This window comes from Procambarus clarkii, chromosome 31, assembly GCF_040958095.1.
Source record: "Procambarus clarkii isolate CNS0578487 chromosome 31, FALCON_Pclarkii_2.0, whole genome shotgun sequence".
Classification (NCBI taxonomy): Eukaryota; Metazoa; Arthropoda; class Malacostraca; order Decapoda; family Cambaridae; genus Procambarus; species Procambarus clarkii.
The window spans coordinates 36,228,447-36,243,815 of NC_091180.1; the positions used below are offsets into that span (position 1 = coordinate 36,228,447).

At 43.3% G+C, this 15,369-nt stretch overlaps 1 protein-coding gene across 1 annotated transcript; it reads right to left on the minus strand.

The window, feature by feature from the left end:
* Nucleotides 1–242: 242 nt before the first annotated feature.
* Nucleotides 243–14,993, minus strand: LOC138370280 (arginine and glutamate-rich protein 1-B-like). The gene is made up of 3 exons (XM_069334295.1): nucleotides 14,933–14,993; nucleotides 12,009–12,851; nucleotides 243–358 (listed from the first exon to the last, which is right to left on the minus strand). The coding sequence occupies exons 1-3, from the start codon at nucleotides 14,991–14,993 to the stop codon at nucleotides 243–245; spliced, it is 1,020 nt and encodes a 339-aa protein (XP_069190396.1).
* Between the last annotated feature and the right edge of the window lie 376 nt (nucleotides 14,994–15,369).

Consider the following 15,369-nt stretch of genomic DNA (forward strand, 5'->3'; position numbering starts at 1 on the left):
GTGGTCACTGTAACAAGGACATAGACACCACGTGGTCACTGTAACAAGGACATATAGGCACCACGTGGTCACTGTAACAAGGACATATAGACACCACGTGGTCACTGTAACAAGGACATATAGACACCACGTGGTCACTGTAACAAGGCCATATAGACACCACGTGGTCACTGTAACAAGGACATATAGACACCACGTGGTCACTGTAACAAGGACATATAGACACCACGTGGTCAGGGTAACTAGAACAAAGGAACAAGTTGGTACTTACTTTCCTCAGCGCTTCCATATCCTTTTACTTTGTGTGGAGAACGATGTCCTTCGCCCCCTGGTGGTCTGCCCAGAGCGACCTTGGAAGCTGGTGAGACAACAACTCATAAATATTCAAAGTATGACAATTCTTCTTCAGTTTCCACAATGTTTGTACTTCTTGTCATAAACTGCAAGTGCAGAACCTCTTGCTACTGCCTGTTACCTTTTGTTCCACCACCAGAGAAAATAATACACACATTTCACACATAAGTGTTCGCTTAAGCCAATTAGTTTAACACAGTATTTACATTAATATTTAAACGAAAATGCCTCCCGTGTTAGGACTTCGTTGCAGCAGCCCATTCATCTCTACAATTAGCACGCATCTCCTCCCACAGGCCATCCTAAACGCAATACATTTATACACACTATGTATAGGTATATTTCAGCAAGATAGAAACCAGCTGATATAATCCTTTATGATCTAAACATCGAAGCCTCTACATATTGTTAATTAAGACAGCATGAGTGATAAATTATATAAATGAAAGATTTATCACGGCTAAGTACCAAGTAGAGAAATCCTACCTGTATTGGTTAATAAATAGCCCTGGCAATCCTGCTTTTCTTCAAAGTTAATCACATATCTTAGGAAATTTGGATGTCAGGTGTTGTGAGACTAACATGTGTGTCCATCCGGTTCACACCAACGTCAATATGATTAACCTCTATCTCAATATCTCTCCGGTAAGCTTCTAAGTATCTCTCCTGTAAACCGTTATATCTTTTCTAATTCTTTATAGTGTTACAGGTATTAGAGATATCATCGAATAATGGCTTGGGATTTGAAATATGACAATAAAAAACAATTGATATAAACTGAATAAGTTTTGATTAGGAAAAGGTCTGGAATATTATTTGATTAAATGCTGCGGGTCTTGATTTATGTAACAGGTTACTGGGTAATATAATAGACGTGGGTAGATAAGATTTTTCAAGTATAGGATAGACATACATATGTAAGTCTAAAACTGCCTCATATGAGATAATAAGTATTTTATAATTTTTGTATTTATACGTTATAATTGTTTTGAAACATTAATGGTCTAATTCATAAATATTTTAGACTATGAAATTGAGGAGTGAAATAGTGAAGGCAAACTTTTAGCTCGGACTCATATGTAAATACGACTTAAGCCAAAATATCCGGGAACACGTATATATGGATATTGAAGGTTAAAAGGCTGAAGAATGAAGCAAAGCCCCATGAGCACACAAAGGTCACCCCATGTAGCCTGGTGGAACGAGTCTACCCCAGTAAGAGTTATTCTGCCTTCCGGACCTGAGTGAGAGGTCAGAGGAAAGATGTACATGTTAAATATATATTAAACGTCAGTGAATTATTTTAAAATATGAGCAGAGGATAAGCATTTAAATAAGTGACTTGAAATGAGATGTATATACTTTGGAGAGGTGAAGTGGCGCTTGCAGGAAGGTCGTGACCTCACTTGAGTTACAACAGTCGTCAGAGAGGGTTTGTATGTCGTGATCTCCTGCGAGAAGGAAGGGTATAGTTCCTTGTGTTTGTGTTGAAGTGAAGACTACTTCATGTCAAGTGTGAGGAAGCTGTAATTAAACTTCATACCCCATTTCTCTGTGATTTTGATAAATTAGAGATGACCTGGAAGTGTGTTGGTAGCGCCTTTGTGGAACTCTAATTGTGATACTTCTTCAAGAGAAATGAAACAAAGAGGTGTTTCTGTTGTGGAGCCTGCTGGGCGACTCCGTGTACTCAAGTCAGGAGCAGAAGAGCTGTGAGGCAGTCTTACAGAAGCTTTGTTGCACGTCTTAGAGGACGCCATCTTGGAGGGCCGGAGTTCAACGCTCTCGAGCTACGAATTCTGCGGTAGGCTCATGTAGCAGTTGTTATAGTGGTTGCCTGTGCTTGATCGTGTGCCAAGCGATCATGGCAAGTATTTATGCATGTAGGATATACATTTTTATTGTGGCAGTAAGCTAAAATAGACGGTTAGAGATAAGAAAACATGCAAGAGGGAGAAGTGGTACATTCTCCCTTGTCGAAGGTCAAGTGCTGACTGAGGGGCGGAGGCCCCCAGAGTCGCGACAGGGGCAGCAGCCCCAGCGACGTGTTAAGACATGTTCCAAGTGTGGACTGGAGGACAAGAATGAATGGGGGAGTGAATGTCAAGAATGGGGGAGGACAATTGTGGCGACACATTAGTGTTTGAAGAGATGTGTCATGGAGGAGTTTCATTTAATGTGTGAATACATTTAATGATATTTTGTTAGGACAAATTTATTGTCGTATGATGATGGATTTGTAGGTTTGTGTGTGAGAACTGCAACGTTTGTGTGGAAGAACTGCAACATTTGTGTGTGAGAACTGCAACGTTCGTGTGTGAGAACTGCAACGTTTGTGTGGGAGAACTGCAACGTTTGTGTGGGAGAACTGCAACATTTGTGTGTGAGAACTGCAACGTTCGTGTGTGAGAACTGCAACGTTTGTGTGGGAGAACTGCAACGTTTGTGTGGGAGAACTGCAACATTTGTGTGGGAGAACTGCAACGTTTGTGTGGGAGAACTGCAACGTTTGTGTGTGAGAACTGCAACGTTTGTGTGGGAGAACTGCAACATTTGTGTGTGAGAACTGCAACGTTCGTGTGTGAGAACTGCAACGTTTGTGTGGGAGAACTGCAACGTTTGTGTGGGAGAACTGCAACGTTTGTGTGGGAGAACTGCAACGTTTGTGTGGGAGAACTGCAACATTTGTGTGGGAGAACTACAACGTGTGTGGGAGAACTGCAACGTTTGTGTGGGAGAACTGCAACGTTTGTGTGGGAGAACTGCAACATTTGTGTGGGAGAACTGCAACGTTTGTGTGGGAGAACTGCAACGTTCGTGTGTGAGAACTGCAACGTTTGTGTGTGAGAACTGCAACATTTGTGTGTGAGAACTGCAACGTTCGTGTGTGAGAACTGCAACGTTTGTGTGTGAGAACTGCAACGTTCGTGTGTGAGAACTGCAACGTTTGTGTGTGAGAACTGCAACATTTGTGTGGGAGAACTGCAACGTTTGTGTGGGAGAACTGCAACGTTTGTGGGAGAACTGCAATGTTTGTGTAGGAGAATTGTAACGTTTGTGTGGGAGAACTGCAACGTTTGTGTGGGAGAACTGCAATGTTTGTGTGGGAGAACTGCAACGTTTGTGTGGGAGAACTGCAACATTTGTGTGGGAGAACTGCAACGTTTGTGTGGGAGAACTGCAACGTTTGTGTGGGAGAACTGCAACGTTTGTGTGGGAGAACTGCAACGTTTGTGTGTGAGAACTGCAACGTTTGTGTGGGAGAACTGCAACGTTCGTGTGTGAGAACTGCAACGTTTGTGTGGGAGATCTGCAACGTTTGTGTGGGAGAACTGCAACGTTTGTGTGTGAGAACTGCAACGTTTGTGTGTGAGAACTGCAACGTTTGTGTGGGAGAACTGCAACGTTTGTGTGGGAGAACTGCAACGTTTGTGTGGGAGAACTGCAACATTTGTGTGGGAGAACTGCAACATTTGTGTGGGAGAACTGCAACGTTTGTGTGGGAGAACTGCAACGTTTGTGTGGGAGAACTGCAATGTTTGTGTAGGAGAACTGTAACGTTTGTGTGGGAGAACTGCAACGTTTGTGTGGGAGAACTGCAATGTTTGTGTAGGAGAACTGCAACGTTTTTGTAGGAGAACTGCAACGTTTGTGTGGGAGAACTGCAACATTTGTGTGGGAGAACTGCAACGTTTGTGTGGGAGAACTGCAATGTTTGTGTAGGAGAACTGCAACATTTGTGTGGGAGAACTGCAACGTTTGTGTGGGAGAACTGCAACGTTTGTGTGGGAGAACTGCAATGTTTGTGTAGGAGAACTGTAACGTTTGTGTGGGAGAACTGCAACGTTTGTGTGGGAGAACTGCAATGTTTGTGTGGGAGAACTGCAACGTTTGTGTGGGAGAACTGCAACATTTGTGTGGGAGAACTGCAACGTTTGTGTGGGAGAACTGCAACGTTTGTGTGGGAGAACTGCAATGTTTGTGTAGGAGAACTGTAACGTTTGTGTAGGAGAACTGTAACGTTTGTGTGGGAGAACTGCAACGTTTGTGTGGGAGAACTGCAACGTTTGTGTGGGAGAACTGCAATGTTTGTGTAGGAGAACTGTAACGTTTGTGTGGGAGAACTGCAACGTTTGTGTGGGAGAACTGCAACGTTTGTGTGGGAGAACTGCAATGTTTGTGTAGGAGAACTGTAACGTTTGTGTAGGAGAACTGCAGCGTTTTTGTAGGAGAACTGCAACGTTTGTGTGGGAGAACTGCAACGTTTGTGTGGGAGAACTGCAATGTTTGTGTAGGAGAACTGCAACATTTGTGTGGGAGAACTGCAACGTTTGTGTGGGAGAACTGCAACGTTTGTGTGGGAGAACTGCAATGTTTGTGTAGGAGAACTGTAACGTTTGTGTGGGAGAACTGCAACGTTTGTGTGGGAGAACTGCAATGTTTGTGTAGGAGAACTGCAACGTTTTTGTAGGAGAACTGCAACGTTTGTGTGGGAGAACTGCAACATTTGTGTGGGAGAACTGCAACGTTTGTGTGGGAGAACTGCAACGTTTGTGTGGGAGAACTGCAACATTTGTGTGGGAGAACTGCAACGTTTGTGTGGGAGAACTGCAACGTTTGTGTAGGAGAACTGCAACGTTTGTGTGGGAGAACTGCAATGTTTGTGTAGGAGAACTGCAACATTTGTGTGGGAGAACTGCAACGTTTGTGTGGGAGAACTGCAACGTTTGTGTGGGAGAACTGCAATGTTTGTGTAGGAGAACTGTAACGTTTGTGTGGGAGAACTGCAACGTTTGTGTGGGAGAACTGCAATGTTTGTGTGGGAGAACTGCAACGTTTGTGTGGGAGAACTGCAACATTTGTGTGGGAGAACTGCAACGTTTGTGTGGGAGAACTGCAACGTTTGTGTGGGAGAACTGCAATGTTTGTGTAGGAGAACTGTAACGTTTGTGTAGGAGAACTGTAACGTTTGTGTGGGAGAACTGCAACGTTTGTGTGGGAGAACTGCAACGTTTGTGTGGGAGAACTGCAATGTTTGTGTAGGAGAACTGTAACGTTTGTGTGGGAGAACTGCAACGTTTGTGTGGGAGAACTGCAATGTTTGTGTAGGAGAACTGCAGCGTTTTTGTAGGAGAACTGCAACGTTTGTGTGGGAGAACTGCAACGTTTGTGTGGGAGAACTGCAATGTTTGTGTAGGAGAACTGCAACATTTGTGTGGGAGAACTGCAACGTTTGTGTGGGAGAACTGCAACGTTTGTGTGGGAGAACTGCAATGTTTGTGTAGGAGAACTGTAACGTTTGTGTGGGAGAACTGCAACGTTTGTGTGGGAGAACTGCAATGTTTGTGTAGGAGAACTGCAACGTTTTTGTAGGAGAACTGCAACGTTTGTGTGGGAGAACTGCAACATTTGTGTGGGAGAACTGCAACGTTTGTGTGGGAGAACTGCAACGTTTGTGTGGGAGAACTGCAACATTTGTGTGGGAGAACTGCAACGTTTGTGTAGGAGAACTGTAACGTTTGTGTGGGAGAACTGCAATGTTTGTGTAGGAGAACTGCAACATTTGTGTGGGAGAACTGCAACGTTTGTGTGGGAGAACTGCAACGTTTGTGTGGTAGAACTGCAATGTTTGTGTGGGAGAACTGCAACGTTTGTGTGGGAGAACTGCAACATTTGTGTGGGAGAACTGCAACGTTTGTGTGGGAGAACTGCAACGTTTGTGTGGGAGAACTGCAATGTTTGTGTAGGAGAACTGTAACGTTTGTGTAGGAGAACTGTAACGTTTGTGTGGGAGAACTGCAACGTTTGTGTGGGAGAACTGCAACGTTTGTGTGGGAGAACTGCAATGTTTGTGTAGGAGAACTGTAACGTTTGTGTGGGAGAACTGCAACGTTTGTGTGGGAGAACTGCAACGTTTGTGTGGGAGAACTGCAATGTTTGTGTAGGAGAACTGTAACGTTTGTGTAGGAGAACTGCAGCGTTTTTGTAGGAGAACTGCAACGTTTGTGTGGGAGAACTGCAACGTTTGTGTGGGAGAACTGCAATGTTTGTGTAGGAGAACTGCAACATTTGTGTGGGAGAACTGCAACGTTTGTGTGGGAGAACTGCAACGTTTGTGTGGGAGAACTGCAATGTTTGTGTAGGAGAACTGTAACGTTTGTGTGGGAGAACTGCAACGTTTGTGTGGGAGAACTGCAATGTTTGTGTAGGAGAACTGCAACATTTGTGTGGGATAACTGCAACGTTTGTGTGGGAGAACTGCAACGTTTGTGTGGGAGAACTGCAATGTTTGTGTAGGAGAACTGTAACGTTTGTGTGGGAGAACTGCAACGTTTGTGTGGGAGAACTGCAATGTTTGTGTAGGAGAACTGCAGCGTTTTTGTAGGAGAACTGCAACGTTTGTGTGGGAGAACTGCAACGTTTGTGTGGGAGAACTGCAATGTTTGTGTAGGAGAACTGCAACATTTGTGTGGGAGAACTGCAACGTTTGTGTGGGAGAACTGCAACGTTTGTGTGGTAGAACTGCAATGTTTGTGTAGGAGAACTGTAACGTTTGTGTGGGAGAACTGCAACGTTTGTGTGGGAGAACTGCAATGTTTGTGTGGGAGAACTGCAACGTTTGTGTGGGAGAACTGCAACATTTGTGTGGGAGAACTGCAACGTTTGTGTGGGAGAACTGCAACGTTTGTGTGGGAGAACTGCAACGTTTGTGTGGGAGAACTGCAATGTTTGTGTAGGAGAACTGTAACGTTTGTGTGGGAGAACTGTAACGTTTGTGTGGGAGAACTGTAACGTTTGTGTGGGAGAACTGCAACGTTTGTGTGGGAGAACTGCAATGTTTGTGTAGGAGAACTGCAACGTTTTTGTAGGAGAACTGCAACGTTTGTGTGGGAGAACTGCAATGTTTGTGTAGGAGAACTGCAACGTTTGTGTGGGAGAACTGCAATGTTTGTGTAGGAGAACTGCAACATTTGTGTGGGAGAACTGCAACGTTTGTGTGGGAGAACTGCAACGTTTGTGTGGGAGAACTGCAATGTTTGTGTAGGAGAACTGTAACGTTTGTGTGGGAGAACTGCAACGTTTGTGTGGGAGAACTGCAACGTTTGTGTGGGAGAACTGCAACGTTTGTGTGGGAGAACTGCAACATTTGTGTGGGAGAACTGCAACGTTTGTGTGGGAGAACTGCAACGTTTGTGTGGGAGAACTGCAATGTTTGTGTAGGAGAACTGTAACATTTGTGTGGGAGAACTGTAACGTTTGTGTGGTAGAACTGCAACGTTTGTGTGGGAGAACTGCAATGTTTGTGTGGGAGAACTGCCACGTTTGTGTGGGAGAACTGCAACATTTGTGTGGGAGAACTGCAACGTTTGTGTGGGAGATCTGCAACGTTTGTGTGGGAGAACTGCAATGTTTGTGTAGGAGAACTGCAACATTTGTGTGGGAGAACTGCAACGTTTGTGTGGGAGAACTGCAACGTTTGTGTGGGAGAACTGCAATGTTTGTGTAGGAGAACTGCAACATTTGTGTGGGATAACTGCAACGTTTGTGTGGGAGAACTGCAACGTTTGTGTGGGAGAACTGCAATGTTTGTGTAGGAGAACTGTAACGTTTGTGTGGGAGAACTGCAACGTTTGTGTGGGAGAACTGCAATGTTTGTGTAGGAGAACTGCAGCGTTTTTGTAGGAGAACTGCAACGTTTGTGTGGGAGAACTGCAACGTTTGTGTGGGAGAACTGCAATGTTTGTGTAGGAGAACTGCAGCGTTTTTGTAGGAGAACTGCAACGTTTGTGTGGGAGAACTGCAACGTTTGTGTGGGAGAACTGCAATGTTTGTGTAGGAGAACTGCAACATTTGTGTGGGAGAACTGCAACGTTTGTGTGGGAGAACTGCAACGTTTGTGTGGTAGAACTGCAATGTTTGTGTAGGAGAACTGTAACGTTTGTGTGGGAGAACTGCAACGTTTGTGTGGGAGAACTGCAATGTTTGTGTGGGAGAACTGCAACGTTTGTGTGGGAGAACTGCAACATTTGTGTGGGAGAACTGCAACGTTTGTGTGGGAGAACTGCAACGTTTGTGTGGGAGAACTGCAACGTTTGTGTGGGAGAACTGCAATGTTTGTGTAGGAGAACTGTAACGTTTGTGTGGGAGAACTGTAACGTTTGTGTGGGAGAACTGTAACGTTTGTGTGGGAGAACTGCAACGTTTGTGTGGGAGAACTGCAATGTTTGTGTAGGAGAACTGCAACGTTTTTGTAGGAGAACTGCAACGTTTGTGTGGGAGAACTGCAATGTTTGTGTAGGAGAACTGCTACGTTTGTGTGGGAGAACTGCAATGTTTGTGTAGGAGAACTGCAACATTTGTGTGGGAGAACTGCAACGTTTGTGTGGGAGAACTGCAACGTTTGTGTGGGAGAACTGCAATGTTTGTGTAGGAGAACTGTAACGTTTGTGTGGGAGAACTGCAACGTTTGTGTGGGAGAACTGCAACGTTTGTGTGGGAGAACTGCAACGTTTGTGTGGGAGAACTGCAACATTTGTGTGGGAGAACTGCAACGTTTGTGTGGGAGAACTGCAACGTTTGTGTGGGAGAACTGCAATGTTTGTGTAGGAGAACTGTAACATTTGTGTGGGAGAACTGTAACGTTTGTGTGGGAGAACTGCAACGTTTGTGTAGGAGAACTGCAATGTTTGTGTGGGAGAACTGCCACGTTTGTGTGGGAGAACTGCAACATTTGTGTGGGAGAACTGCAACGTTTGTGTGGGAGATCTGCAACGTTTGTGTGGGAGAACTGCAATGTTTGTGTAGGAGAACTGCAACATTTGTGTGGGAGAACTGCAACGTTTGTGTGGGAGAACTGCAACGTTTGTGTGGGAGAACTGCAATGTTTGTGTAGGAGAACTGCAACATTTGTGTGGGATAACTGCAACGTTTGTGTGGGAGAACTGCAACGTTTGTGTGGGAGAACTGCAATGTTTGTGTAGGAGAACTGTAACGTTTGTGTGGGAGAACTGCAACGTTTGTGTGGGAGAACTGCAATGTTTGTGTAGGAGAACTGCAGCGTTTTTGTAGGAGAACTGCAACGTTTGTGTGGGAGAACTGCAACGTTTGTGTGGGAGAACTGCAATGTTTGTGTAGGAGAACTGCAGCGTTTTTGTAGGAGAACTGCAACGTTTGTGTGGGAGAACTGCAACGTTTGTGTGGGAGAACTGCAATGTTTGTGTAGGAGAACTGCAACATTTGTGTGGGAGAACTGCAACGTTTGTGTGGGAGAACTGCAACGTTTGTGTGGGAGAACTGCAATGTTTGTGTAGGAGAACTGTAACGTTTGTGTGGGAGAACTGCAACGTTTGTGTGGGAGAACTGCAATGTTTGTGTGGGAGAACTGCAACGTTTGTGTGGGAGAACTGCAACATTTGTGTGGGAGAACTGCAACGTTTGTGTGGGAGAACTGCAACGTTTGTGTGGGAGAACTGCAACGTTTGTGTGGGAGAACTGCAGTGTTTGTGTAGGAGAACTGTAACGTTTGTGTGGGAGAACTGTAACGTTTGTGTGGGAGAACTGCAACGTTTGTGTGGGAGAACTGCAATGTTTGTGTGGGAGAACTGCAACGTTTGTGTGGGAGAACTGCAACATTTGTGTGGGAGAACTGCAACGTTTGTGTGGGAGAACTGCAACGTTTGAATGGGAGAACTGCAATGTTTGTGTAGGAGAACTGCAACATTTGTGTGGGAGAACTGCAACGTTTGTGTGGGAGAACTGCAACGTTTGTGGGAGAACTGCAATGTTTGTGTAGGAGAATTGTAACGTTTGTGTGGGAGAACTGCAACGTTTGTGTGGGAGAACTGCAATGTTTGTGTGGGAGAACTGCAACGTTTGTGTGGGAGAACTGCAACATTTGTGTGAGAGAACTGCAACGTTTGTGTGGGAGAACTGCAACGTTTGTGTGGGAGAACTGCAATGTTTGTGTAGGAGAACTGTAACGTTTGTGTGGGAGAACTGCAACGTTTGTGTGGGAGAACTGCAATGTTTGTGTGGGAGAACTGCAACGTTTGTGTAGGAGAACTGCAATGTTTGTGTAGGAGAACTGTAACGTTTTTGTATGAGAACTGCAACGTTTGTGTGGGAGAACTGCAACGTTTGTGTGAGAGAACTGCAACGTTTGTGTGGGAGAACTGCAACGTTTGTGTGGGAGAACTGCAATGTTTGTGTGGGAGAACTGCAACGTTTGTGTAGGAGAACTGCCACGTTCGTGTGGGAGAACTTTAAAGTTTTCTGTGGGAGAAGTTAGTGAGAGAACTTCGTACCGGAGGAGGAGGAGTATAAGCTGAACTGCAAGGTGTTGCAGGACTTCGAGTTGATGGGTGGAACTCCAGTGACAGTGAAACTCCAAGGAGAGTAGGAAGCGACACGTAACTTGTGTGAAGCCGGTGGAGGAGCTTCACTGACATTCAAGGAGGACTTCATGAGAAACTGATTGGAGGAACTGCAGGAGTACCTTGCGTGTTATTCTGAGGACCCAGATTGATGATTATACTAGGAGACCACGAGTAATGGAACAGAGGATCTTTTGGACACGTTGATGTTTAAGGAAGTGTTTGATTGCGTTTTGGCATGAAAGACGCAGAGCAAGGTGAGAGATTGATGCTTTTGTAGAGTAGAAATTATGTGAATATTTTATGTGCCATGTATTGCAGCCTGAAGCAGTGAAGGGAGCAGAAGGTTGTAGGCTGACGTTTAAGCAGCAGCCTGATACAGTTATAGGTTGGAGACATAAGACGACATTGGAGTGTTATCAGTTGGCAGCAGTCTAAGAGGTTGCATTGTTTTATAACTATTCTCATATGTATCTTGTGTATGTTCTTATGTATTAAATGTTATATTGGTTTGCTGGCTTTTGCTTTCATCCTGGTGAGGCTTCCTGGCTAGAGAGAGAGAGAGAGAGAGAAAAGAAACTTCTTTAATGTGGGTGACAGTTGACTACAACTAAGGGAGGACTGAGAGATCATCCCACAGTAAGGAGAATGCGGAGAGTCACGGCGGCTCAGGATCGGGTGTGTAGTCATGACAATTAGGCAGTGTGAGTCGTACCAACGAAATAAAGGTGACACTTAACCCCTCTCCCAGAATTAGACGCTTACCAGGGTGATCTCCCAAATAATTGCAAGCACTCCAGTGTCCATTGCCAGTCGATCGACGGTAGCGGGAGTGTGGTTACTGTGGTCGGCTATTTGTTCTGTCTGGGAGTGGTTGGAGTCTTTGTTCGACAGTAAGCAAGTACCAGGTTAGTTCAAATAACCAAAAGTTACATTCTAAATAACAACCCCCAACCTCCAACCCCCCCTCCCCCCCCCCTGATAGAATACCATCTAGGGGAAGTAAGCACACATACCCACATCAAAATAGCAGGTTACCACCAGAGGGAAAACCCAGAGTTTGTGTTTTGACAACATGTTGAGGGTGTGGTAATGAACGTTCACATTTAAAACAAAGCGACCATAAGCTGCTCAAGATCTGAATTGTTGGTAAAAGGTTAACAGGTGTTTGTGTTTAGTGTATATGTTATATGTGCACTTACTTCACTGTGATATGTCTTGGCTTGCTGCCTGTCACTATCCCTCCCTCTGATGGTTCTAGTTAACCAGACTCACACTTACCTTTCCTCTCTCCGTCGCTCAGGATCTTATTCTGTAAGTTCACTTTGCTCTTGTCTTGTTCCTTCCTTCTTCCTTTAGCCTTTTTCTCTGCATATTTTCCTCTCTGTTTCTTGATTTTCACATTTCCTTTTATTTGTTTAATTTTGGTTCGTCTTCTCTTATCTTTACTCTTTTCCATTCGTATTTTTCCATTGTTTCCCTTCACTTTCTTTGGCCTTCTGCGACGTTTACTCTCATCCATTCGTTTGTTTTCCTTCTTCGTATTTGGTTTTCTTCGCCGCATTGTCTTGCCTTTGTTTTTGTGCATTTGTTTACCTTTACCATTTAATTGTTTACCTTTTCTTTTACTCTCTGAAATTCCCTTATGTTCTTTCCTTCTTTCTTTTTCTGTGTCGGTTGTTTTCTTTTTCATTAATTTGTTCACATTGTTCACGTGTTTTTTGCGATATTTGCTCTCCTCGTTGTTTTTGTTTAGCTTATTTGTGTTTTGTCTCTTTTGATGTTTAATACGTGGCTTAAGTTGTCCCACTTTTCCTTGTCCTCGACGACGCTGTGTCATTTCTTTTCCTCCGAGTTTGTGGTTTCTAGCTCGTGTTCTACGACGCTCAGCTCCGCTTGGCTTACCACCTCCCACAATGTTCTTCTTTACTCCATTCCTCTTGTTCTTTTGACTTTGCTTGCCCGTCTTCTTCTCACTTCTGTTGTGACGTATTTTCTTGTTACTTTTCTTGCGTATTTTGCTGTCGCCTCTTGGTGCTCCTGCGGTGTTGACGTCGCCTCTGGATCGTTTGTTGAGACCTTCCCTTCTCTTCCGCTGAAGCATTCTTGATCCAAGGTCCTCCTCTGTGGGAAAACGCCAGCCAAATGTTAAACAGTAAAATACCTTAATTGATAACATTTAAATTATTCACATTTAAGTTGCACAAAATACTCTGAAATGTTATCAGAGCCTTAAACATATCTTCAAGAAAAAAAATATCATAAACTGAGAAATTGAAGAGATGAAAATTTACGCATTAAATGCAAAGATAAGTAAATTTTATTCGCAAACATTTGTACATAAACAATATGTACAATTTACTTTCACAGAGATTTTATACTCATCACTGAACATCTGTCTGCAGCAATAATTCTTTAATATTACGTATCCAGGATGGTACACTGCATTCATGCTAAGTTAGTACTTTGTTGTGTCATTGGCTGAGGGATGCATTATAAACCCAACAGGCTTCCTGTTAATAACAATGAGTTACTAAGTCTACCATATTGATTCTTACTGTTGGTGTATACTGACACAAGCAACAGATGTAAAGCTGAAGCTGGTCTGTCATGTGGATCATAATCATGTAGTTATGTGTAATGTATATAAAACGCTTCTTAGCGAGCTGGAACATAACTCATGGACACCATGAAAACCAAATATCTTTGTGATATTCCAAGAAGAGAACTGAAGCAAAACAAAAAGTCATGTAAATAAAGTTGCCTTAATTTTGGAAATCTTTCCAAAATGCATTAAATTATGTTCCTTTATACACAAGCAAATATCTACAACATCAAGTAGCATAAATAATACATATTTCTTTATCCAACCCAAGAGCCCACAAGCACAACTAGGTGAGTAAACTTACGAATGGCTTCTAATTGTATAATAAGATTCATTCACATGTCTAAACAAAGGTCGCTACTTTCTCAAGTCCAGAATATATGACAAGTCTTGGAGGCCTGGTCAGAGACCGGACAACGGGGACACTGATCTCCGAAGTCGTCAAGAGGTAGGTAGTCATGGGCTACCCATGACTACCTACTCATAACTACAACTCCATGGGCTACCCCATGACTACAACTCCATTTTAGTGGAGTTTTTTCCTCACAGGGTTGGTTATTTATAGGAATTTCCAACCTCCTTCAGGCTTTACAATTCTGGTCACAATTTGAAGTCTTGTCGCGCTGCTGCTGGGTTTAGTGATCAATACCTTGTTGGGTCGCCTCAGAGTTTGACAACTTTCATGGAATTTGGCTCTGGTGGAAACGAGGATCAGCAGTTTACGTTTACACTGTCTCGCAGATGAGGTTGATTCACAGTCTACAATGATGCCATCAAAATTAGTTTACTGCCGGCTGTCTTGAGAGCATCAATGATAAGTGCAGGGATCCCATGATTACATATAACAAAGGGTGATAACTACTCCAAGAAAGTCATGAGTATATAATCCAGGTCTTCCTAAAATGGAAGTATATAGGGAAGCATTATTATCTTTCTTCCTTGAGAGAACACATATACGCTCCAATGCCGGTCTCAAATACACCTTCATTGAAACAGGCAAAAAGCCTTAATAGAAGCAAAGAGAACCCGATCAGACTGATCTCCAGGTCGCCATCCTTCCTGACGCCCATGGTATCTTGTGGGTGATTATAATGTCTTCTCAATGCACTGTCAATCTCTGAACAAAAGACAGACTTGAGTGTTCGGAACCTAATGAGGTTCCTTGAATGTATTTACAGCAGAACAGATTTCCGAAGAATCTTAATGACCCACCATTGCTAAAGCCCATATGTATCGTCTATCACTGAGGAGGATCATTCAAGATAGGAATTACTAGACCCCAATACCATATTACCAATAGTAACTTAGGATTTCACGTCCCCCATGGTAAGTCAAAATTGTTTTTTAAAAGCCTTATTATGATATAAACTCATGACCTGTCCATAATGCTGGACTTACGGAGGTATAAATTTAAGTCTTGACAATCGTCTTATTTATTTTTCTTCTATCGAAACCATACAAAAATTTGCGTTAATTTCCACGTATTATTAGTTAGAATGCATAGACGATAAGACGCTAAAACGCGTCATCCGATTGACAAGTTTTCGGTATTCACTTCCTGAGCTATTATTCTGTTTCCATTAATCAGTCCGAAACTTACGAAAATCGCTGTTTTTGTGGGGACAGTGCATGAGCAGCCAAATAGCTTCCCACTTGCCCATGGCGCCTCACTCCTGAATATTCGAATAAACATTCGAATATTCAGTGCTGTTGAACATAATCTATTATAACTGTCCTTTTTTGTATGTATACTCAAGAGATTTTATTTTCAAACATTTTGACACTAACTTTGTAGTTATAAACCAACAATAAATTAAGATAATGTGAAGTAACTGTAAACATTTTGATGCTGCGAGCAGACAATAATAGCTGTGACCACCATTATGTTTTTTGGTTTGTAAATTATCTGAAAGAAATGTTTAAATGTTGTTATTTTTCTATTAAGAGTTGTATTCACTGATCACGTTTGCCCCTTTCTCTATTTTTACTTTACTGTCCATGATAAAGAGTTTTTATATGGGGAATGTTAAAATGTTT